The following is a 25,710-nucleotide window of genomic DNA, read 5'->3' as shown; positions in this document are numbered from 1 at the left end:
TGTGTGGGAGAGTCAGATAATTACACATGTAAAAATATAGGTTTTTCCCCCCATTACAATCTGTAAACAGTAGGTTGGAGCGCCATGTGGTAATTCCATTTTTTTCGCAAGCCTGATCTGTCATTTTACTGATTTTGGTTGTAAGGACAAAACATTACTGTTGCCTCCCAGTCGGTTGCCTACAATATACAACTATCCGTTTCATAATGCATATTGAAAGCGAGCAATACCCTTCGTCTATCAAAACGCACCTTCAGAGTACAAAGTAAAGCCTACAACATAATGGACATCGAATTATGATAGCCTAATGAGAAACAGTGTGGGCTTTGTCAGAACTAACAATCAGACTTTCCACTTGCATTAGGATTGGAGATTTGTGTAATTCCGGTGAATATTGATATTTTAATTCAATGTGGTCTATAGCGCTCACCTGTATTTTCCCCTAGAGTGAATTGCCTGTACTACAGTATTATTAGCCTATTCAGAAGTCTGTTCTTCCGGTGATGTGTTGTCTGACGCCGGGTCTTTGAAGGTGTGGGCTGTCAAAGCTGTTGTTACGACGTTGGATCGTTATTCGTATTTTTTTTGTAAAAATACATCCATGGTCGCCAAGCTGTCTCTCATACGACGGTATGCCATTCTCGGTTTTATTATCGTCGGATATATTATCTTTCAATTCACACGGTAAGACTTTATGGGCGGGTCTCGAGTGTTTGCAAAGTTTTGTCCTGTTTGTTGTTGTTTTTTCTAATGTTGTCATGTACCTGCAAATGAATGAATATGCAACCAGTATCCCAAACTGGTTATTTAAGTCAAATATATTATAGGCAATGCTATTAAAGACAATTCATAATGAGAACATTTAATCAGATTGTTATTATTATTACACAGAAGAAGTAGTAGGCCTATATCAAAGGTGAAAAAAATAATATGCTATCAAAAGTCGAATTAATTCAAGGCCATTCCATATCCTTCATTTAACCTATCATGAACTTTCACCTGACCCACCTGCCCCGGACCTTAACCTTGTGTAGACACTTCACTTTTATTTTATCGATTCTTATGGCACAGTGCAGTACTCATTCCACAGCATCAACAGTGTGAACAATTGACTATGTAAATCTCCTGCATATTCAAATATAGATTTGCATTCTGGCCAAACAAGAAGAGTAGCATGTTTGTAGCGTATTTCATTATTCTTCACTGTGCTGAAAGCTTTGTTGATTTAACTAAAACTGTTGGGTTTGTCTTGTATGCTTGTGACAAGTGTTATAAATACTTAGCTACTCACCTTAGATGCCATTGTCATGTTCCTATGATTCCTATCTAGTCTAACTTTCTGGATTGACCAGCAGTTTGTCTTTCTCTTCCAGCCAACACCCAGATGTGGGGAGAATGAGCCAGAAAGAGGGACTGAGGGCCAACTCCTCTCAGTTCACTCTGGAGGGAGAGCCCTTTCGCATCTTGGGGGGCTCTATCCACTATTTCCGCGTCCCCAGAGCCTACTGGGAGGACCGCCTGCTGAAGATGAGGGCATGTGGGGTCAACACTCTCACCACGTAGGGACACACGTAAAACACCTTATGTCCTCTTATACTACCACTCACTGCTTCTCTATGGAGAGATACTGAGAATGACAGCTTTACCTTTCAGATATGTGCCATGGAACCTGCATGAGCCAGAGAGAGGGGTTTTCAACTTCCAGGACCAATTGGATTTAAAGTAAGCAAGACTTCCACTTTTTTTATATGATTTTGTGATGAAATTGTTTGATAGAGCTGTTGAGATTTTTCTCTGAGCTTTTATCTTGTGTCTCTCAGGGCGTACATCAGCCTAGCAGCAGAGTTGGGGCTCTGGGTGATTCTGCGGCCAGGACCCTACATCTGTGCTGAGTGGGACTTAGGAGGGCTGCCTAGGTTAGATGTTCCCACGTTTTAACATTTTAGGTTGGTTGGTTTAAGCTCCCTGAATGTATAGGTCCCTCTATACGACGTCTCATCCATATTTCCTCTTTCATTATTGTGATGCTCATTTCTAGTGTGGTGCTATTTCCCTCAGGTCTCTGGACAGACAGTCCCACATTCCCTGTTAGTAATGTGGCTAAATAGAATCATAGATCTAAGAGTAAAACCAGATATTACACACACACACACACACACACACACACACACACACACACACACACACACACACACACACACACACACACACACACACACACACACACACACACACACACACACACACACACACACACACACACACACACACACACACACACACACACACACAGAGAATGAAAACAGTTATTTGCTGAGCTTTTCCCCCTGAATGGGTCATTTGACTGACTCTGATCATCATCTAAATGGATTGAGGAAGGGTAATTGGTCCAGAAGTATCTCATTATGTACTACTAGGTTAACCAGGTTATAGATATTTGGAAATCTATTAAACTCACACTGCGTTATGAAGCAATCAATGCACTCATTCTGCATTACTGCCATCAGTGCAACCAGTATTGAAATGTAACTGCATACATTGTTGATAACATTAGAGAGTTTTTATGTATTGCTTTCTTCCTAGTTGGTTGCTGCGTGATCCAGACATGAAGTTGAGAACAACCTACCCAGGTTTCACAGAAGCTGTTGACTCTTTCTTTGATCAACTCATTCCAAGAGTTGCACCGTATCAGGTTAATCTTTTCTCACTTTCTCACTACTCTTCTATTAAGTGCACTTCGGTTTTCAGTTTTCCGTTTCAATTGTGTGTGACAACGATGTCACCGCATAGATATGGTCGTTGATAAGGGCTATCACAAAACTAAAATATTCTTCAAATTTGAAGCTTGATGTTTTATCAATCCAAAAGGCTTTGAAAATATATTCTTGTGACTTATTCTGGAATCAATTGAAAGCTCGCTCTTATTTGATTTATTATTTCAAACTCAGTACTCCAAGGGGGGCCCAATTATAGCAGTTCAAGTGGAGAACAAGTATGGCTCTTATGCAAAAGACGTAGAATATATGCCATACATAAAGGAGGTAAGACAATGCAGTGCATCTATTTTATTACACACACATAAATACACACCGTGCATCACTTTATCTTGACTTCACTACAACTACTTGCATTTTCAATAGTAGAATATCAACTTGGACATATGAGCATGATTGAGATGAGATCCTTGTTCTAGGCATTATTATCCAGGGGGATCGAGGAGCTGCTCCTGACCTCAGACAACCAGGATGGGCGGAACCTCGGGGGTGTGAATGGAGGTATTGTACTGACTGGACATACAGACAGCTGCACAGTAGTAGCCTCTGGCCCATCTGACTGCAGTCTCTGCCTGAACTGTAGTTGGTATTCTCCCATAACACAAGAGCTCTGTCTGTGCCAAGGACCGGTGTGTGTGTGTTAGGCAGCTGCTGTTAGGCTTCATTAGAACTGCTCCTTGACTAATTCCCTTTCCACTTGAAGCCTAAACACAAAGGAGACAGACGAGCCTGTGCTGTTTAGATGGATACAGATTAACCTAGGGAGAAAACATGACAAAAATATGATCTGTTAAAATGCAAAGCAGTTTCCTAAGCATGAGGTCACTGTAGCATCCCACTGGGCACACACTGGTTGAATCAACGTTTCCACATCATTTCAATGAAATGTTCCCAGTAGGATACTGTCATGCTGTATTTTGTTTGTGTTTGTTGTGTATTTACTGTATGTACTGTTGAGTTTTTGTTTTCCATCAATAGTTCTAGAAACCATCAATTTTCAGAAACTGAGCCCAGAGGGATTTAAGTATCTGGATGCAATTCAAGTGAGTGAATGTATTGAGGTGTGTTCAGATGATCGTCTACTAATATTTATCATTAGATTTATCCAGCTCCTGTATTGTAATTGATCAGTTACTCAGTTTCATCTGATACCTGTTGATAAAACAGAGGATATTAGCTCTTTAGTCTTAATCTGTGAAATAAGTTGCTTTGAACCACAGTCTTTGGATGCCTATAGACTTGGCCGAGTTTTCAGAAGTTATCTGATTGGATTTCGGCAATCAGATAGGATTAAATGCAAAAAAAGCTTTTTGAGAAATGGTTGCTAATTTATGGGGAAAAAACTGAAATACCACATTTACACAAGTATTCAGACCCTTTACTCAGTACTTTGTTGAAGCACCTTTGGCAGTGATTACAGCCTCAAGTCTTCTTGGGTATAATGCTACAAGCTTGGCACACCTCTATTTGGGGAGTTTCTTCCATTATTCTCTGCAGATCCTCTCAAGCTCTGTCAGGATGGATGGGGAGCATCTCTGCACAACTATGTTTAGGCCTCTCCAGATATGTTAGATCGGGTTCATGTCTGGGCTGTGGCTGGGCCACTCAAGGAAGTCCCAAAGCCACTCCTACATTGTCTTGGCTGTGTGCTTTGGGTTGTTGTCCTGCTGGATGGTGAACCTTCGCCCCAGTCTGAGGTCCTGGGTGCTCTGGTGCAAGTTTTCATCAAGAATCTTTGTACTTTTCTCCATTCATCTTTACCTCGATCCTGACTAGTCTCCCAGTCCCTGTCTCTGAAAAATATCCCCACAGCATGATGCTGCCACCACCATGCTTCACCATAGGATTTTTTCCTCTAGAAGTACCGCTTGGCATTCAGGCCAAAGGGTCCAATCTGGGTTTCATCAGACCAGAGAATCTTGAGTCTTTTAAGTGCCTTTTGGCAAACTCCAAGCGGGCTGTAATGTGCCTTTTACTGAGCAGTGGCTTCCATCTGGCCACTCTACCATAAAGGCCTGATTGGTGGAGTGCTGCAGAGATGGTTGTCCTTCTGGAAAGTTCTCCCATCTCCACGGAGGAACTCTGGAGCTCTGTCAGAGTGACCATTGGGTTCTTGGCCACCTCCTTGACCAAAGTCCTCCTCCCCGATTACTCAGTTTGGCCGGGCGGCCAGCTCTATGAAGAGTCTTGGTGGTTCCAAACTTCTTCTATTTAAGAATGGGGTACCCTTCACCAGATCTGTGCCTCGACACAATCCTGTCTCGGGGTTCTACGGACAGCTCCTTCGACATCATGGCTTGGTTTTGTCTCTGACATGCACTATCAACTGTGGGACCTTATATAGACAGGTTTGTGCTTTTCCAAATCATGTCCAGTCAATTTAATTTCCTACAAGTGTACTCCAATCAAATTGTAGAAACCTCTCAAGAATGACCAATGGAAACATGATGCACGAGCTCAATTTCGAGTCTAATAGCAAAGGGTCTGAATATAAATAAGGTTTTCCTGTTTTTTATTTGTTTTTTATTTATGTGCAAAAATGGCAAAAACCTGTTTTCACTTCGTCATCGTGGGTTATTGTGTGTAGATTGATGGGGAAAACAAATAATTTTATCCATTTTAGAATAAGACTGTAACGTAACAAAATGTGGAAAAAGTGAAGAGGTCTGAATACTTTCCGAATGCACTGTAACTTTTTTTAAACTGGTTCCTGATGTTCATGGAGTAAATACTGTGTCTACAAGGAGTAACATATATTTAGTTTATTTGTACCTCTCTTTTGAACATTCCATTTCCTAATTCCTCTAGCCCCAGAAGCCCAAGATGGTGATGGAGTATTGGTCTGGGTGGTTTGACCTCTGGGGTGATCTTCATCATGTTTTTGCTGCTGAGGGTAAGTCATATTTCCTCAAGCAGCAGGACCTTTGCCACACCGCATGAGTCCCACTTAATAGATTGGTCACATGGTGCTTAGCATATGGTCAGTTCTCCTTTGTGATATGTTTCTGTCAGATATTAATATGCTTTCCATGTGTGCTTATTTCCAAGCCAAGCATCATAAACTTGTATTCCCCCCAAAATTGTATTTTGATCCATGTAGTCAATTTCAACTGAACCAAGCTGTGATTTGTATACTGTTTTATACTGTGTTATGCTTTTATACAGGCCTTCAGTTTCTAGAACCTTCAAATTAAATGGAAACTGCAAAGTCCCTATGGTCACCCTACATGTGTATATACACTCAATAGAAGAGTATTCCATGCAGTACATTCCATGCAGTACCTACATGTGAATCATTCTCTCTCAGCAGGGAACAGTACAGTATGTGAAAGGGCTACTGACTAACCGTTTAATACACACACACACCTTCCGTATAAAACTGTAGCAACTGCTTGCTTTGGGATATTTTGGTCATGATGGTGATAATTTTTTTTTTTTTTTCATAATTTCAGTGCATCACTGCAGTAAATACTTGTCAGTTGTCATACAGCTTGGCACTCAGTTGTGGATGTGTATTAATGTAATGTAGATTTCCCAGACTGTCCTTCTTATGTTGAACAACAGCCACTGATGACTCGGGTCCCCAGGCCTGGTTTTGTCCACCTGTCATTGTCAGCAGCATCCACGTCTATCTCGCACACACAGGATCAAAATCAAATCAAATTGTATTTGTCACATGCGCCGAATACAACAGGTGTAGACCTTACCGTGAAATGGTTACTTACAAGCCCTTAACCAACAATGCAGTTCAAGAAATAGAGTTAAGAAAATATTTACTAAATAAACTAAAGTAAAAAATAAAAAGTAACACAATAAAATAACAATAATGAGGCTATAGACAGGGTGCCGGTACCGACTCAATGTATGATGGCACAGGTTAATTGAGGTCATTTGCTAAATGGCATATATTATTATTATTATATTATTTGTACATCTAGGTAGAGGTAAAGTGACTATGCATAGATAATAAACAGCAAGTAGCAGCAGTGTCAATGTGAATAGTCCAGGTAGCCATTTGATTAATTGTTCAGCAGTCTTATGCCTTGGGGGTAGAAGCTATTAATGAGCCTTTTGGACCTAGACTTGGCACTGCGGTACCACTTGCCGTGCGGCAGCAGAGAGAACAGTTTATGACTTGGGTGACTTGCTAAACAAGGCATGCTCTGTCACTCCATGGTTGTTATTCATTATCTGGCTCCCCTTGATTTAAATCAGTAAAGTCAGCTCAATTTGAATGTCTAATTAAAAATTTGTCTATGTTCTAAACTCAGCAAAAAAGAAACGTCCTCTCACTGTCAACTGCGTTTATTTTCAGAAAACTTAACATGTGTAAATATTTTTATGAACATAAGATTCAACAACAGAGACATAAACTGAACATGTTCCACAGACATGTGACTAACATAAATGAATAATGTGTCCCTGAACAAAGAGGGGTGGGGGTCAAAATCAAAGTAACAGTCAGTATCTGGTGTGGCCACCAGCTGCATTAAGTTCTGAAGTGCATCTCCTCCTCATCGACTGCACCAGATTTGCCAGTAATTGCTGTGAGATGTTACCCCACTCTTCCACCAAGGCACCTGCAAGTTCCCAGACATTTCTCCATGCTGGAGGGTCATGTCAGGATGAGCCTGCAGGAAGGGTACCACATGAGGGAGGAGGATGTCTTCCCTGTAACGCACATCGTTGAGATTGCCTGCAATGACAACAAGCTCAGTCAGATGATGCTGTTTACACACCACCCCAGACCATGACGGACCCTCCACCTCCAAATCGATCCCGTTCCAGAGTACAGGCCTCGGTGTAACGCTCATTCCTTTCGACGATAAACACAAATCCAACCATCACCCCTGGTGAGACAAAACCGCGACTTGTCAGTGAAGAGCACTTTTTGCCAGTCCTGTCTGGTCCAGCGACGGTGGGTTTGTGCCCATAGGCAATGTTGTTGCCGGTAATGTCTGGTGAGGACCTGCCTTACAACAGGTCTACAAGCCCGCAGTCCAGCCTCTATCAGCCTATTGCAGACAGACTGAGCACTGATGGAGGGATTGTGCGATCCTGGTGTAACTCGGGCAGTTGTTGTTGCCATCCTGTACCTGTCCCGCAGCTGTGATGTTCGGATGTACTGATCCTGTGCAGGTGTTGTTACACGTGGTCTGTCACTGCAAAGATGATCAGCTGTCCGTCCTGTAGCGCTGTCTTGTGCATCTCACAGTGCGGACATTGCAATGTATTGCCCTGGCCACATCTGCAGTCCTCATGCCTCCTTGCAGCATGCCTATGACACGTTCACGCAGATGAGCAGGGACCCTGGGCATCTTTTTTTTGGTGTTTTTCAGAGTCAGTAGAAAGGCCTCTAGTGTCCTAAGTTTTCATAATGGTGACTTTAATTGCTTTTTTATGGTTCATTGAACAAGCATGGGAAACAGTGTTTAAACCCTTTACAATGAAGATCTGTGACGTTATTTGGATTTTTACGAATTATCTTTGAAAGACAGGGTCCTGAAAAAGGGGGTTTATATCAGTAGTTCACAAACTTTTTCCCACGGTGCCCCCCTTGCAGAATTGGAGAACATTGGGGAATATCCCTATCCCCCAAAAATGTCTGTGGTCTTTAAAACACTAAATAAAGAAAATGTTAGCGGACATGGGCTAGTTGATCTGGACATTTCTGACAAGTTATAAATAGCTCTCTAAGGTATGCAATGACTAACATGACAAGAGGAACTGATAATCCACTACCCAATTTCAAAATTGCACCTTGTGCATTCTACTATTACAACATTCAAGAGTAAGTTTAATGCCAGACTGAGTTCCTTAATTGAAAAAAAAGGTTGGGAACCACTGTTCTATGCAATATGTGTAGCTAATCAGTATGTTGAGGCAGGGGATTTTGAATGGGGATCGGGTTGTTCCTATAATGACTTATAGTTAAGTGTAATAAGGTGTGGCGGGTTTAATCCATATTGCAATTTAACTGATTTTAAGGGCAATAGGACATTTGGAACGAGGTCAATTGCTTGTCAAATGTTATCATACTTTTTGTTTTACTATTGGGCTCCCTGCTACAGCTCTTGAATATAGAGGTAGAGTTTATAGCAATGGATATGATACAGCTATTACGTGCACCAGGTCTTGTAGTTCTACTATGTCTCTGTACCCATCGGTAGTAAGTTCTCATTTGTCACCCTTCTTTGGCAGACATGGTTGCTATTGTGACGGAAATCCTGAAACAGGATGCATCAATCAATCTCTACATGTTCCACGGAGGAACTAATTTTGGCTTCATGAACGGGGCTTTTGCAATTGCCACGCCCATGCCTAAGCCAATGGTAACAAGCTATGGTAAGTTCTATTTAGATCTTTGTTTTAAAATCAATATGTTCTCATAGTTTACCTTGTTATTTCTCTTTATTGAAACATATCTCTGATAAGGATTGTACACCAGCCAGTTGTGCAGGCGATGTTACAGTAATGCACCGTCAATGTACTGTTTGTAAAGGCCAGTAGATGGGGCTGTCACTCCTCAACAGTGCTTGACCTCAGGCTGCATTTTAGCACTCACTGCATAATTAATTCATCAGCTAATAAAATGCATGGGAAATGTAAAAGAACGACTGCATGATGGGTTTTATATCCTGTTTGGGACTGTTGAAATTGTAACAACCTCGCTACTCAGGAGAATGACATTGATGTCAAACACAGTAACAGTGGCACATTGGCACCGGCTCTTTGACCTTCAAGTTTATCAGTAGTCTGTATTTGCATTTTATTTTCTTCACTGCCTCTTGCCTCCATCCAAACTCCTGCAGCCATATCTGTCAAGATAACCACAAAATATGTCTCCTGCTGGCTAAGATGTTTGAAAGGAGCAGAGTGAAACTCATCGGACACGGGAGGAGGTATCCCCGCCTCTCGCTCCTCGTGCCTCTTGCTGTTCTGATAGTAGCATTATCTTTTCAGATTACGATGCTCCGTTATCTGAGGCAGGGGATTACACCACCAAGTACACTCTTCTGAGGAATGTATTGAGCCGCTATCACAGTGAGTGTCGCCGTGAGGGGCTCTTTGTATCATTTTCCAAAGTCACTTAATAAGACCCTATGGGGAACAGTGAGTATGTCTTGCCCAATCAGAGATGAGTGTGTGAGATTGATGCTGGGTATGGTGAACTACAGGAGCGTTCCTAAAACTCCCTTCCCCCCTCCTGGGTGCATGTTTTAGTTTTTTTGCCCTAGCACTACAAAGCTGATTCAAATAACCAACTCATCATCAAGCGGGGAGGAGGGGGACACACACACACACCCAGGAACGAGTTTGAGATACTCTGGACTACAGTACAGCAGGGATAGGAGGGGACATCAGATTAGGGACACGCCCCACCTCCCACCCCTCAAATAAAGCGTGCGTCTATGTTCTATTCAGCACCACATGACCTAATTCTGTGTTTAGATCCAACTTGATATATGCTATTGTTTGGCTCTCAGCTCATGAGTTTCATGAGTCATGCATAGCCTGTGTAAGTAAGTAGCCTTGACTTTTGCAAGCCGGAATGGTTTATAGGAGCAGGAGCCTTTCTCCTGTTTCTATAGAATGAGGCACCTTAATGTACAGTACAAGTACACCCCCTGGACAGGGCGCTAGTCTATCACAGGGCTTTTGAGTAATGCAAGTAATGCGTACCCATAGTCACAGACTAAAACATCTCTAATAATTGACCATAAATTGAACGAAAATACTGTCAATTGAATATCTAACACTTGGTTTAATAACATTAAATAAATAGTATTGTTCTTCAAAATGGTCTGTAGTGGTTAAAAGCCAAGGTAATATGATTTGATTATGCATGTGGCAGGCAGTCCAACTTGCACAACATTCTTTAAATTGAGTTCAAATATCAATCCACTGTAGAATCCAATGACATTAAAGTTTCAAGTTTATAAACTGCAGCTGATAACTGTCAGGCAGCTCACACAATACCATACAGCAAAAGTGTGAAACAGCAATTTTCTCCAAAGAAATACTTGGATTTTAAACTCTGAATGCCATTTCAGGACTAGGTGATTTTTGCCACCCATTAGCCCCTTTTAGTGGCCCAGATGTTGAACATAGTGGTAGGGGAGCACTTTCCACCAATAACCCTAAGTGGCTGCAGGTTTCTCAGAGTGCTTCAACACCTTAAAGAGGGCTGGAGGACATCTCTTACAGAGCACCAACATTCAGCTCCAACAGTTGGAAAAGGGAGAATGGGTATGATTGTGTGACCTGTAATACCAGCTGGATGTTGCTACTGTTGTCAAGCTCAGATGTTTTCCCAGTAATTATCTTAAAAACCTGGATTATTTCCTGGGTCACAGATGTTTTCCACTTCTGCATTTATCTGGACTTGCCATTTGTGACATACCACTGTATGCAGAGGTCAAAATGATCATATGAAATGATTGTTGTGACAAAAATAAATAGATTTAATAATTGTAATCGATCATTAATATTATCTATCAATTACAGTCTGAATAAACAGGTCATTTTCAATATATATATATATATCACACCTTGGCCATAGAGGCTTTTATTCTATATTTTGGTTAGACCAGGGTGTGACAAGGGTGGGCATTCTAGTTTCTTTATTTCTATGTCTTCTGTTTCTATGTTTTGGCCAGGTATGGTTGTCAATCAGGGACAGCTGTCTATCGTTGTCTCTGATTGGGACTCATACTTAGGCAGCCTGTTTTGCCACCTTAGTTGTCTTTGTTAGTGGCCTGAATAGCCCTAGTAAGCGTCACGTTTGTTTCTGTTGGCGACATTTATAATAAAGTGAAATGTACGCTCACAACGCTGCACCTTGGTCTGGTCATTTCCCTGATGACGTCCGTGACAATATAACTCCAGCTAGTAGTTAGGTTTGTTAAAATAGAGCCCTAACACAATATAGCGCTATATATACAATATATATATATATATACACTGCTCAAAAAAATAAAGGGAACACTTAAACAACACAATGTAACTCCAAGTCAATCACACTTCTGTGAAATCAAACTGTCCACTTAGGAAGCAACACTGATTGACAAATGTCTCATGCTGTTGTGTACAGTGCCTTGAGAAAGTATTCGGCCCGTAGTGTCCAGAGCATGGAGGCGCTACCAGGAGACAGGCCAGTACATCAGGAGATGTGGAGTAGGCCGTAGGAGGGCAACAACCCAGCAACAGGACCGCTACCTCCGCCTTTGTGCAAGGAGGATCAGGAGGAGCACTGCCAGAGCCCTGCAAAATGACCTCCAGCAGGCCACAAATGTGCATGTGTCTGCTCAAACGGTCAGAAACAGACTCCATGAGGGTGGTATGAGGGCTCGACGTCCACAGGTGGGGGTTGTGCTTACAGCCCAATACCGTGCAGGACGTTTGGCATTTGCCAGAAAACACCAAGATTGGCAAATTCGCCACTGGCGCCCTGTGCTCTTCACAGATGAAAGCAGGTTCACACTGAGCACATGTGACAGACGTGACAGTCTGGAGACTCCGTGGAGAACGTTCTGTTGCCTGCAACATCCTCCAGCATGACCGGTTTGGCGGTGGGTCAGTCATGGTGTGGGGTGGCATTTCTTTGGGGGGGCCACACAGCCCTCCATGTGCTCGCCAGAGGTAGCCTGACTGCCATTAGGTACCGAGATGAGATCATCAGACCCCTTGTGAGAACATATGCTGGTGCGGTTGGCCCTGGGTTCCTCCTAATGCAAGACAATGCTAGACCTCATGTGGCTGGAGTTTGTCAGCAGTTCCTGCAAGAGGAAGACATTGATGCTATGGACTGGCCCGCCCGTTCCCCAGACCTGAATCCAATTGAGCATATCTGGGACATCATGTCTCGCTCCATCCACCAATGCCACGTTGCACCACAGACTGTCCAGGAGTTGGCGGATGCTTTAGTCCAGGTCTGGGATGAGATCCCTCAGGAGACCATCCGCCACCTCATCAGGAGCATGCCCAGGCATTGTAGGGAGGTCATACAGGCACGTGGAGGCCACACACACTACTGATTCTCATTTTGACTTGTTTTAAGGACATTACATCAAAGTTGGATCAGCCTGTAGTGTGGTTTTCCACTTTAATTTTGAGTGTGACTCCAAATCCAGACCTCCACGGGTTGATAAATTTGATTTCCATTGATATTTTTTGTGTAATTTTGTTGTCAGCACATTCAACTATGTAAAAAAAAGTATTTAATAAGAATATTTCATTCATTCAGATCTAGGATGTGTTATTTTAGTGTTCCCTTTATTTTTTGAGCAGTATTGAATGAATGAATTATGAATGTATGAATTAACACGGCCCCTCACTGGCCAATCTGAACGTGCTCCTTGGCGAAATATCAAGTTGTGTATTTACGGTCTTTTATGTAGTTGATGAATAAACACGGCCCCTCACTGGCCAATCTGAACGTGCTCCTTGGCGAAATATCAAGTTGTGTATTTACGGTCTTTTATGTAGTTGATGAATAAACACGGCCCCTCACTGGCCAATCTGAACGTGCTCCTTGGCGAAATATCAAGTTGTGTATTTACGGTCTTTTATGTATTGCCTTGGAATCATCTCCAATTCCAATGTTAGTCTGTTATAGTTTGTTAAATGGCTTACAGAAACAAAACGTAGAACCAAATACATTAACTTGAACCCATTTGCAGTCCACGTTGTTCTAAGTAATTGCGTGGCTTCAATAGCATTCACACTGGCTCAGCCTATACTTCATTATTGACAAGGCCTCAAAAGAGAACGAATAATTCAATTCAAATTCTAAACTAAACTTGTTTCAAATAGGTTGTCTCACACTTACAGGCACCATAATTTCTAGGGTTTTACGCACACCCAAACTTTTCACAGTAGCTGGACAAAGATCCAATATAAAAAGGGAGATTGTCCACTCACCGTTATACTGCTCCCAAATAGGCCTGTGTTTTATTTACATAAATTGGAACCATTTTACAGATCACATTCACACATCTCCAGATGTTACTATCAAGGTGAGACCCAAATTCAGACACAGGAGGCAGATGGTTAGAGTCTTACAATGTTTATTATTCCAAAGGGGTAGGCAAGAGAATTGTCATGGACAGGCTAAAAGGTCAAAACCAGATCAGAGTCCAGGAGGTACAGAGTGGCAGACAGGCTCATGGACAAGGCAGGCAGAATGGTAAGGCAGATGGGTACAAAGTCCAGAAACAGGCAAGGGTCAAAACCAGGAGGACTAGAAAAGGGAGAATTCAAAAAGCAGGAGAATGGGAGAAAACGTTTTGTTTTTATATTTCTAAATATGAAGTACGCAGGCACCAAAAGCACATTAGGCTACTCTTGGTCCATGCGCATATGGGCAGTGTGCTGGATAGGCTGCGTTTCCACTGCCAAAATTCATGCCATAACCAACTGCGTTACCACTAAAACCAGCTTTTGGTTGGTCTTAAATATCCCTACCAGCCCTGCCTGAAATTAGCACTTTGGATCACGTTCTGATATAAGACTGGTAAGTTGCCGAACATGGTGTTCGAGCTTGATAATGCTCGTAAGCCAATTTCTACATGACAAAATTGCAAACTAACATGTGTTTGACACTAGAGACAAAAATAGAGCCCTTAGAGTGTATTGATGTTCCTACTAAACCCTCTGTTCGTGTTGGTAAACTCAAAAGTACAGTTTCTATCCACCAAGAGACTCCCACTTTCCCGCATGTTCTATATCTGACTATATCTGTGTAACTCAGGTGAGAAGCTTCCTGAGGTTCCCTCCCTCCAGGCCAGGAGAGTGTATGAGCCTGTCATCATTCAGAAGCATCTGTCACTGTGGGAGAGCCTGCAGTTTACTGAGAAGGTGAGCAGCTAGGGCCCAAGTAGCACGCTGTCTGCTGTAACCTGGTCTGGACTGCTTGGTTGTGATGCACAGGACTTGGTTGAATACAATATCACAAGAATTGGTTGTATATCTATCACTAGAAATTATTGTATACAGTATCACTAGAATTAGATATACACTGTATGAGACCTCCTTACATGCTCTCTTCATTGTATATTTTCTGGGCAAATGTAGCAGCGTGTCTGGTACTTGCGTAAACCATTAATTATTCACAAGCCATTGCTGTAATTTGCTCCCTTATGAGACGACAATTACTTTCCCACCGTCTAAATCCAGACACTTGTAGAAATAATGTATTTCATAATTATGGTAATTGGCTTTCTAAAAATGGACCTCGACCTTTATATTATACAGTGCTTTGGAAAGTATTCAGACCACTTGACTTTTTCCCCCAAAGATTTATGTTACAGCCGTATTCTAAAAGGTATTACATTGTTTCCCCCCCTCATAAATCTACACACAATACCCCATAATGACAAAGCAAAAATAGTTTTTTTGAAATGTTTGCTAATTTATAAAAAATGGAGAAAAAAATATCACATTTATATAAGTATTCATACCCTTTACTCAGTACATTGTTGAAGCACCTTTGGTAGCTGTTACAGTATTGAGTCTTATTGGGTATGTCTCTGCAAGCTTGGCACACCTGTATTTGGGGAGTTTCTCAGATCCTCTCAAGCTCTGTCAGTTTGGATCGGGAGAAATGCTGTACAGCTATTTTTAGGTCTCGCCCAGTCTGAGTTCCTGAGTGCTCTGGAACAGGTTTTCATCAAGGATCTCTCTGTAATTTGCTACGTTCATCTTTCCTTCAATCCTGACTAGTCTCCCAGTTCCTGACACTAAAAAACATCCCCACAGCATGATGTTGCCACCACCATGCTTCACCGTAAGGATTGGTGCCAGGTTTTCTGCAGACGTGACGCTTGGAGTTCCGGCCAAAGAGTTCAATCTTGGTTAAATCAAACCAGAGAATCTTGTTTCTCTGGTCTGAGAGTGTTTAGCTGCCTTTTGGCAAACTCCAAGCGGGCTGTCATGTGCCTTTTACTGAGCAGTGGCTTCCGTCTAGCCACTCTACCATAAAGGCCTGATTGCTGAAGTGCTGCAGAGATGGTTTTCCTTCTGGAAGGCTTTCCCATCTCCACAGAGGAACTCTAGAGCTCTGTCAGAGTGACCATCGGGTCTTGGTCACCTCCCTGACCAAGGCCCTTCTCCCCAGATTGCTGGGTTTGGCTGGGCGGCCAGCTCTAGGAAGAGTCTTGGTGGTTCCAAACTTATCCCATTAAGAATGATGGAGGCCACTGTGTTTTTGGGGACCTTCAATGCTGCAGAATTGTTTTGGTACCCTTCCCCAGATCTGTGCCTCGACACAATCCTGTCTCCGAGCTCTACGGATAATTCCTTCAACCCCCTGGCTTTGTTTTTGCACTGACATGCACTGTTAACTGCAGAACCTTATATAGACAGGTGTGTGCCTTTCCAAGTCATGTCCAATCAATTGAATTTACCACAGGTGGACTCCAATCAAGTTGTAGAAACAGCTCAAGGATGATCAATGGAAACAGGATGCACCTGAACACAATTTCGAGTCTCATAGTAAAGGGTCTGAATACTTATGTAAATAAGGTATTTAAGTTTTTTATTTGTAATACATTTGCAAAAATGTTTTTTTTTTTTTTTACTGTTTGCTTTGTCGTTATTGGGTATTATGTTTAGATTGTTGAGGACAAAAAACCATATTGAATCCATTTTATAATAAGGCTGTAACGTAACAAAATGTGGAAAAGTCAAGAGGTCTGAATAGTTTCCGAAAACACTGTATATACACTGCCACTGTATTCATACCCCTTGACTTATTGTTGTGTTAGCCTGAATTCACATGGATTAAATAGACTTCTTTTTTAATACATTTTTGCACATCTAATGACAATTCTATACAGAAATATCACATTTTCATAAGTATTCACACCCCTGAGTCAATACTTTGTGGAAGCGCCTTGGCGGTGTTAACAGCTTGAGTTGTCTTATGTATGTCTTTATCAGCTTTGCACATCTGGATTTGGGGATTTTCTCCCATTCTTCCTTCCAGATTTTTTCAAGCTCTGTTAAATTAGACGGAGAGCGCGATGAATAACAATCTACAAGTCTTTCCACAAATTCAAGTCTGGGCTTTGGCTGGGCCACTCAAGGACTTTCACATTCTTGTTCTGAAGCCATTCCAGCATTGCTTTGGCTATGTGCTTGGGGTCATTGTCCTGTTGGAATGTAAATCTTCGCCCCCCAGTCTTAGGTTGTTTACAGTCTGAAGCAGGTTCTCATCAAGGATGTGCCTGTGTTTGGCTCCATTCATTGTTCCCTCTATCCTTACCAGTCTCCCAGTAACTGCTGCTGAAAAACATCCCCATAGAATGATGCTGCCACCACCATGCTTCACAGTAGGGATGGTGTTAGACAGGTGATGAGCAATACCTGGTTTTCTCCAGACATAGTGTTTGCATTCAGGCCAAAGAGTAAAATGTTTGTCTCATCAGACCACAGAATCTTTTGCCTTATGCTCCGAGTCTTTCACATGCCTTTTTGCAAACTTCAGGCGTGCCCTCATGTGCCTTTTTCTCACTTGTAGCTTCCGTCTGGCCACTCTACCATAAAGCCAATATTGGTGATGTGCTGTAGAGACTGTTTCCTTCTGGCAAGTTCTCCCATTTCAGCCAAGGAACTCTGTAGTTCTGTCAGAGTTGTCATTGGGTTCTTGGTCAACTCCCTGACCAAAGGTCATTCTTGCCCAGTTGCTCAGTTTGGCTTTTGGGTAGTTCCATATTTTTTCAATTTCCCAATGATGGAGACCACTGTGCTCTTGTAAACTGTGCTCTTCAACACTCTAGAAATTGTTTTATACCCTTCCCCATAATACTGTATGCCTCATAACAATTCTATCTCGGAGATCTACAGACAGTTCCTTTGACTTTACGATATAGTTCCTGCTATGACATGCACTGTCAACTGTTGGACCTTATATAGACAGGTGTGTTTCTTTCTCAATCATGTCCAAACAATTGAATGGGCTGCAGGTGGACACCAATCAAGTTGTAGTGACATCTCAAGGATGATCAAAGGAAATTCGATGCACCTGAGCTCAATTTGGAGTGTCATAGCAAAGGGGCGTGAATATTTACACTACCGTTCAAAAGACTTGGGTCACATAGAAATGTCCTTGTTTTTGAAAGAAAAGCTCATTTCTTGTCCATTAAAATAACCTAGAATTGATCAGAAATACAGTGTAGACATTGTTAATGTTGTAAATGACTATTGTGGCTGGAAACGGCTGATTTTTAATTAAATATCTATTTAGGTGTACAGAGGCCCATTATCAGCAACCATCACTCCTGTGTTCCAATGGCACGTTGTGTTAGTTAATCCAAGTTTATCACTTTAAAATGCTAATTTATCATTATAAAACCCTTTTGCAATTATGTTAGCCCAGCTGAAGACTGTTGTGCCGATTTAAAGAAGCAATACAACTGGTCCTTCATTAGAGAAGTTGAGTATCTGGAGATTCAGTATTTGTGGGTTCGATTACAGGCTCAAAATGGCCAGAAACAAATAACTTTCTTCTGAAACACATCAGTCTATTCTTGTTCTGAGAAATGAAGGCTATTCCATGTGAGAAATTGCCAAGAAACTGAAGCTCTCGTACAACGCTGTGTACTACACCTTTCACAGAACAGCACAAACTGGCCCTAACCAGAATAGAAAGAGGACTGGGAGGCCCCGGTGCACAACTGAGCAAGAGGACAAGTACATTAGAGTGTCTAGTTTGAGAAACAGACGCCTGAAAAGTCCTCAACTTGCAGCTTCATTAAATAGCACAAGCAAAACACCAGTCTCAACGTCAACAGTGAAGAGGCGACTCGGGATGCTGACCTTCTAGGCAGAGTTGTAAAGAAAAAGCCATATCTCAGACTGGCCAATAAAAATAAAAGATTAAGATGGGAAAAAGAACACAGACACTGGACAGAGGAACTCTGCCTAGAAGGTCAGCATCCCGGAGTCGCCTCTTCACTGTTGACGTTGAGACTGGTGTTTTGCGGGTGCTATTTAATGAAGCTGCAAGTTGAGGACTTTTCAGGCGTCTGTTTCTCAAACTAGGTATACTCAACTAGTCTAAAGAAGGCCCGTTTTATTGCTTCTATAATCAGAACAACAGTTTTCAGCTGTGCTAACATAATTGGAAAAGGGTTTTCTAATGATCAATTAGCCTTTAAAGTGATAAACTTGGATTAGCTAACACAACGTGCCATTGGATCACAGAAGTGATGGTTGCTGATAATGGGCCTCTGAATGCCTATGTAGATATTCAATAAACAATCTGCTGTTTCCAGCTACAATAGTCATTTCCAACATCAACAATGTCTACACTGTATTTCTGATCAATTTGATGTTATTTTATTGGCCAAAAATATGCTTTTCTTTCAAAAACAAGGACATTTCTAAGTGACCCCAAACTTTTGAATGGTAGTGTATGTAAATTAGATATTTCTGTATTTCATTTTCAATACATTTTCAGACATTTCAAAAAACATGTTTTCACTTTGTCGTTATGAGGTATTGTGTGTAGATGGGCGAGAAAAAATCTATTTAATCCATTTTGAATATAGGCTGTAAAACAACAAAATGTGGAATAAATCAAGGGGTATGAATACTTTCTAATGTCACTGTATCATATAATATATAATCATGTCAGATTAGATAGGAAGTTGTTCTTGTTTTGTCCTGGTGTAGCCCTTGAAGTCAGAGAAACCAGTCAACATGGAGAACCTTCCTGTCAACAATAACAATGGTCAGTCTAACGGCTACACTCTGTATGAGACCATAATCCACAGCGGAGGCCTTCTGAGCTCCATGAACAATGTTAGAGACAGAGCCCTGGTAAGTACAGACAGACACAGCTACATGGCATTATATCATAATTATTTCATGATAATAGCAAACGTCAAGTACCCTATGTCAGTAGATTGCTTGTACTAATAAACTTCTCTTGTCTTCTAGGTGTTTGTGGACAAACTCTTTGTTGGTGTACTGGACTATAAGATGCTGGAGTGTGCTCTGCCTGATGGAAAGGTATAGTGATAGTGTTTGTTTTGGGAAACAGGTAGCCTAGTGGAGAGAGTGTTGTGCCAGTAACCAAAATGTCACTGGTTTGGATATCCGAGTTGAAAAGGTGAAAAATCTCTCGATGTGCCCTTGAGCAAGGCACTTAACCCTAATTTGGGCGGGGGGCGGGGTAATACTATGGCTGACTGTAAAACAACACATTTCGCTGCAGCTATCCGGTGTATGTGACAATAACACATAAAAAAAAGTTGTATTCAGGCTGTAGGTGTGCTGCTGAGCTGCTTTCAAAACTGGATAGTTAATATTCAACACCATGTTAGAGGTGAAAGCTTCTGGTGATGCTGATAAATGCGTTTGTCACTAAGGTGCTAGGATTATTCCAACAGAAAGTTTTCAGACAAATGTTGTTCTAACAAAGAGGAATCACAATCACTAACTTTGCACCTGCCTGTTATTGGAAAACAAGTCCATGCTGCTTTTCTATCACACAGCAGCAGATTGGACTTATCTGCAGTCCAACTGAAAGCAACATGTTTCCTCTATTGTCTTTATTTAGTCTGCTTTGCATTGTAAACTGTAGATAACACCTCCAATTGTTTCCACATCTTTTATGTACTTTTCATTGAAGGGGGAGAGAACATTGAGTTTACTCGTGGAGAACTCTGGGAGACTGAACTATGGTAAACTCCTAGATGAACAGCGTAAAGGTAATAAAATAGTTTAACCTACTGTATCTGGGTCAGTGATAGCCTTGTGGTTGTATAACTAGACACATCTATTCGTAAATCCTTTCAGAATAGGTGCTCAATAGCAGCTAATTAACCACTGAATGTAGAAAATCAAAGACTGCCTTATTTCAGCCTTGGCTTATTTTTCAGGTCTTGTCGGAGACATTGAGTTGAACAATACCCCGCTACGAGACTTTATCATTCATAGTCTAGATATGAAGCCTGGCTTTGTAAATAGGTTTGTACTGATCATGTACATCTTTCAATTTCCGTCTTCATGTTTATTTGTTCTGTTCTGAGTCTCTGTCATTGCTCGTGCCTACCTCTGATTTTGTTCAGTTGATTATCTTCTTAGTTCTCACTGAGCATTGAATTACAATGCCAGATTGCAGAAATAACAGCTTTTTCATGTGGTTTCCCAATACCATGTTAAAACCACATTATAATCAACTGGGAAATTAGCGCCGTCTTGAAAATGCTTGCCCACTGAGAACAACACTACATCAAAAGATCAGAAGTGGAATAAAACCATTTACATATCCATGACTGAAGCCATGCCATTGTACACTCTCACAAATGATTTTGTTACATGAATAAATATGACGAGAAATTGTATTAGTCAGTAATTTCCTGTGTTATAGTAGGGTGATCTTGTCCCATGTTTCAGACTGAGTGCATCAGGCCAGTGGAACTCTGTTTTCCAGAAGCCTTCCTTCCCAGGGTTTTTCCACGGCAAGCTATATGTGGGTGACCATCCCAGAGACACCTTCATCAGGCTGCCTGTGAGTAAAGCAGCCCAAAAGGCTCTATGGTTATGGAAGACAGCACCACCTGTCCATACTGTTTATTGATGCATAGGGTAGTAGGCCTGTCTCTGGTTTATTCATAGCTAGTGTATTAGGCCTCACACATCAGATAAACAAAGTGGTTAAAGAAGATCCCAGAGAAACTCTAAACTCTGATTTTCAAGTCACTGATTACAGTGTTTTTTTATTCACAGGGTTGGAGTAAAGGAGTGGTCTTTATCAACGGGCAAAATCTTGGACGCCACTGGTCCATGGGGCCCCAGCAAACTCTCTACCTCCCCGCCCCCTGGCTTAACCGAGGAAACAACCAGGTACTGATGCCATAACTGTTACTGAAAAATCTCCCTCACCCTCCACAGGAGTTCACTCAAATGCCTCTGTTAGGAACATCACAGGTCAACAATTTTGATATACAGCTATAGCAGCTGGGTTTGATGATATTGAACTTGTCAGTGCTTTGCAGGAATAGTCCTCAGACGACTTCCCTTTCCTCTGAACATGTCTCCACACCTTGGCACCCTGCTGCTGTGTTGACCTCTGCTGTGTTTCAGAGCCTTTTGTTTTTGTTGATCTCAGGTTGTTGTCTTTGAGGAGCAGGAAACTGATGGTAAAATCCAATTTGCCAGCGAGCCTGACCTTGGAATGACTGTTGACGTACAGTGAGGATGGCCTGGTAGAATGGAGGTATGGTTAGGAGTTCCATCCTCTCACATTTCCACACTCTGCCTGCCATCAGGGACCTAGCTGGATAGCTACTCAGAATCGATTCACATCACTGCACATGGCATTTATTTCCTGTTGGGAAGCCCCAGCCTCTGAATGATCCAGACTAATTAAGCATCCTACTTGATCTTGCAAACGTAACTGTGCCTTCATTATATTCGATGGGCCACGGCAATATCTGGATTGCAATGTACTGCAATATCTGGATTGTACTTGTTGTTTGTGTATTACCTCTTCATACTGTATGTCTATTGTGAGAATTTTGTCAGAGGATACTAATTTGGAGATTTCAGGTATTTTAATGTATAGGTGTTTGTTCGGATTCAAGGACACGTACTTTCACTATGTCATTGTATTTTATTTGATTGGACAGCAAATACATAGATTGTGCTTTTGAGATGAACCAGTGACATGTGATGGTGAATTAAACTGAACGATCAGTGCAGTGGAGACTCTCAAATACAAAGACATTCGCCAAGTACTTAACTTTTCAGTTGTTTATTTGTCTTGATAAATGTCATATGGTATCTCTGAGAAGGAGTCATGAGGAGAAATGAACAACCTTTAGAGTTACATGCAGAAGAAGTGATTCACACAAGGATGGAAGATGACTGTGGATCAAAGTAGGTAAAGGAAGGGGGAGTGTGATTTGCCCTAAGAAAGCATTTAGAGCCTAGTACAGTATGAGCCATCACCTTTGTTACATTATGTATGTACCACTACGAAGCTAAACACTGGATGAGGCTGTTCCATTACATTAAAGCCGTTTCTGACTGTCAGAATAGTATCGCTCGTTGATCCAACTGTGAGAGTGTGAGAACGCCAGGGATGTAAGGAGAAGTTTGAGTTTTGTACCGTCAGAGTACTACACTTAACTTATGATTCTATAAGTGATTACAACAGTGTAGGAGCAAGCTCCATTAAATGTCCGAGATGAAATTGCACTTCCATTATGTATAACTCTTAGTGTTGTCTGGGTTCATCTCTGCAGACAGGCCCGAACATTTTTCCTAAATTCACATGAATGAACACAATCAATTCTAAGAAAGGTCATTAAAAATGAAGGCTATTGATAGCGATTGAAGTCAGAGCAATACAGAATTGATGGAAAACAATGAAATGTTGTGTCTCAGTTTGTTGGTGTTGCCCGCAAACCTAAATGTGACCTCAGAAGAGCTTTTCTGTGTGGTTTCTGAACCTCAGTGGCTGAGAGGCACAGATGAGAAAAGAAGAGGGTGGGGGCAAACATGGACCAAGAAATGTTCAATTATAATTCAATTTGACAAGAGGACATTCATACTTCAAATAAATACATAAATAAATATATTTCTATTGATTTTCGCATAAATATACAGACTTTACTTTACATTTTGGAGAATGGAAACAGATCAGAAGACATTGATTCTTGCCTAATGAAGTTAATGGTACTGAGATGAGGTCAACATGAACATGAACAGATGTTGTTTGATCGCAAAACATTTGGTTTGAATTCCTCAATTAAATAATACTATTAAATAGAAATGGTCAGAAATGACATGCTGGCGTATCCATTTGAATACCAGTACCTGATGAGAGAGCATATTTTGGGGGGAGCCGTATCCGATGGGGGAACAGTGCCTGATAGGAAAACCGTATCTGATCTAATACTGCTTTGGATAATTGAATAGGCCATAACTATACTGGTCATTAATCTCCCCTTTTCATAGTTTGCCATTAGTGTCTTCACCTACATTTGAGGAATTACTGAAGGATACATTAAGAAATTGAAGCGGACATGAAACCTTAATACTGCAAAGGTATAGTTGAGCATGACACCAATTCACTTGTGCTTGTCATTACGTTTTGCCTGTTATATCCAAGAATTGTCACAAAGCGTGTCGCAAAACTAACTTCAACCCGTACCTGGTACAGTTTTGTCAGGGCAAGAAACTAGGACTGAGCATACATGCATAGGATGGTGTTGTAGACTGGGGTTCTAGCATGGGGTATCTTACTAGTAGTTGTCCAAAGCAGAGGATCTTCTTCTAGTTTTCATGGTATATTTGATTTGCCTTCTTACTCGCTTACAGTTCATAGACCCATTAATGAATGATGGTTGTTTCTTGGAAACATTTTAGCATGATTGTCTGTCTACCGCTGATGAAACTGAGGTTAAGTATACAGTAACATTTCTACACTGCAGTGAGCTTATAGATTATTCGCTGTGATACGAGAGCAAATATCTAATTTATGTCGGCAATACACACTGTGAACATAGGTGCTTGTTCACATTTTACTGTATATCTCGACTGTCAGTGCCTTTAGCTTAGATAACTTTGATTGCTTTCTGTTGTCCTACTCTACTAGTTAGCTATTGTGGTTATATAAACCAGCATACTATATGGCCATCTGCCAAACTGCTCATCATTGGGCAATGATAATACTGTAACATATGCACAAAGTTGGGTTAAACCTAACGTGGTGATGTGCTGTTATACTGTTCATGGCATGTGATTGAAAAACAGGAGTGAACATGTGCTATGCCAGTTGTCATACATTGAGGTGTTCTTGGCAATGCCTAAGTCAATTCTTAGTTTTTATTTTACATCTATATAAATTCAGTTGTTACATTTTATCTGAGAGGACCTTACTATGAGTCCACTAATTGTTCCTGTGCTAAATTAGTATGTACATGTGTTTCCACTTAGGAACACAGTCACTAGTGCTTTTAAGTGCTAAGTTATGTTTTTAGGAATTTGACCTGTAATATTGTTTGCCTCCCAAGAGTTAGGAGCCCATCTTGATGTCAGTTATTTCAAGTGAATAGCATCAGTACACACTGAATTACATGTCTGAGAATGACACTGAAAATGGATGGTTCCCCAGCTTTAGCTTTCAAAATGGAGGCAAGAGTCAGTCAGTAGTTTTGAACTAGCAAGAAAATGCATGTAAACACAAAAAACTAGCAAATTAAATAAAAGCGACATAGTTTTAGTTATACAAAAAGGACATTCCTTCCCTTTTTGAACTTTTAGTGTTTGCTGAAAGTAGAATTGATCTTCTGAGAGATTCGGATTCGGATTCTCCATGATTGTTCTGTCTGAAGACGTGGAGGCCATTGCAGTACATGTCTATTGAAGGTCTCTTACAGACCCTACTAAGATCTCAGGATCTCATCCCCTGCCCTGAAGATCCATGTCTATAGAGGGAAAGACAATGGATATCTCATTAGCCTGTTCAGGCCAGTAAACGCTTCATCTCATTGGCTGCCTAACTCCCTCCCTCCTGCAATGTTTGTCTTGTGCTGTCTCGTGTTAGGACACTACAGACGCAGTATGGTGTCATGCAGGTTCAGAGAGCATCGATCTCCCGTTGATCCTTAATCGCTCAGCTCTCACCGTCTGCTTCATGTTGGTGCTGCTGGCAACATTTAACCTGATAAATATTGCCATCTTGTACTAATCTGTGCTTTAATATGATGCATTTGTAATCCCAATATTAAAAGTGTTTAGTTTCAGTCAAGGGGATTAGGATTTGACCCCCGAGGCAGTCTTTTCTGAAATGATTAAGACATTAACACTGTTTGCACTGGGAGATGGCCTCTTTTTCTTCTCAGGGTCCATATTAGACAACCACCTGGAACAGAGAGCAAGGACTCACTGAGAAATTACACACATTCATAATGAAGTC

At 41.3% G+C, this 25,710-nt stretch overlaps 2 protein-coding genes across 4 annotated transcripts in view; one reads left to right on the top strand and one right to left on the bottom strand.

The window, feature by feature from the left end:
* Positions 1-481: 481 nt before the first annotated feature.
* On the top strand, positions 482-22,522 carry LOC123992645 (beta-galactosidase-1-like protein 2). 2 transcript variants are annotated; one of them, XM_046293971.1, is made up of 19 exons: positions 482-684; positions 1,374-1,559; positions 1,654-1,722; positions 1,821-1,916; positions 2,584-2,692; positions 2,949-3,041; positions 3,194-3,275; positions 3,753-3,817; positions 5,583-5,667; positions 8,976-9,119; positions 9,738-9,818; positions 14,527-14,633; positions 19,452-19,598; positions 19,719-19,790; positions 20,413-20,491; positions 20,663-20,750; positions 21,217-21,294; positions 21,513-21,629; positions 21,895-22,522. In XM_046293971.1, the coding sequence occupies exons 1-19, from the start codon at positions 602-604 to the stop codon at positions 21,962-21,964; spliced, it is 1,851 nt and encodes a 616-aa protein (XP_046149927.1). In that variant the 5' UTR covers positions 482-601; the 3' UTR covers positions 21,965-22,522. The 2 variants fall into 2 exon arrangements, with proteins under 2 accessions (XP_046149927.1, XP_046149926.1); XM_046293970.1 differs by having other exon boundaries at positions 483-684; positions 21,180-21,294.
* Positions 22,207-25,710, bottom strand: part of LOC123992646 (galactosylgalactosylxylosylprotein 3-beta-glucuronosyltransferase 1-like) — a 114,129-nt gene continuing 110,625 nt past the window's right edge. The window contains exon 9 of one of the 2 annotated variants that reach the window (XM_046293972.1): positions 22,207-25,656. The gene's annotated coding sequence lies outside the window, so the exon portion shown is untranslated. The remainder of the gene's footprint in view (positions 25,657-25,710) is intronic. The other variant, XM_046293973.1, reaches the window with a different exon arrangement.

This window comes from Oncorhynchus gorbuscha, linkage group LG13, assembly GCF_021184085.1.
Source record: "Oncorhynchus gorbuscha isolate QuinsamMale2020 ecotype Even-year linkage group LG13, OgorEven_v1.0, whole genome shotgun sequence".
Taxonomy (NCBI): domain Eukaryota; kingdom Metazoa; phylum Chordata; class Actinopteri; order Salmoniformes; family Salmonidae; genus Oncorhynchus; species Oncorhynchus gorbuscha.
This window is presented reverse-complemented; position numbering and strand designations above follow the sequence as displayed.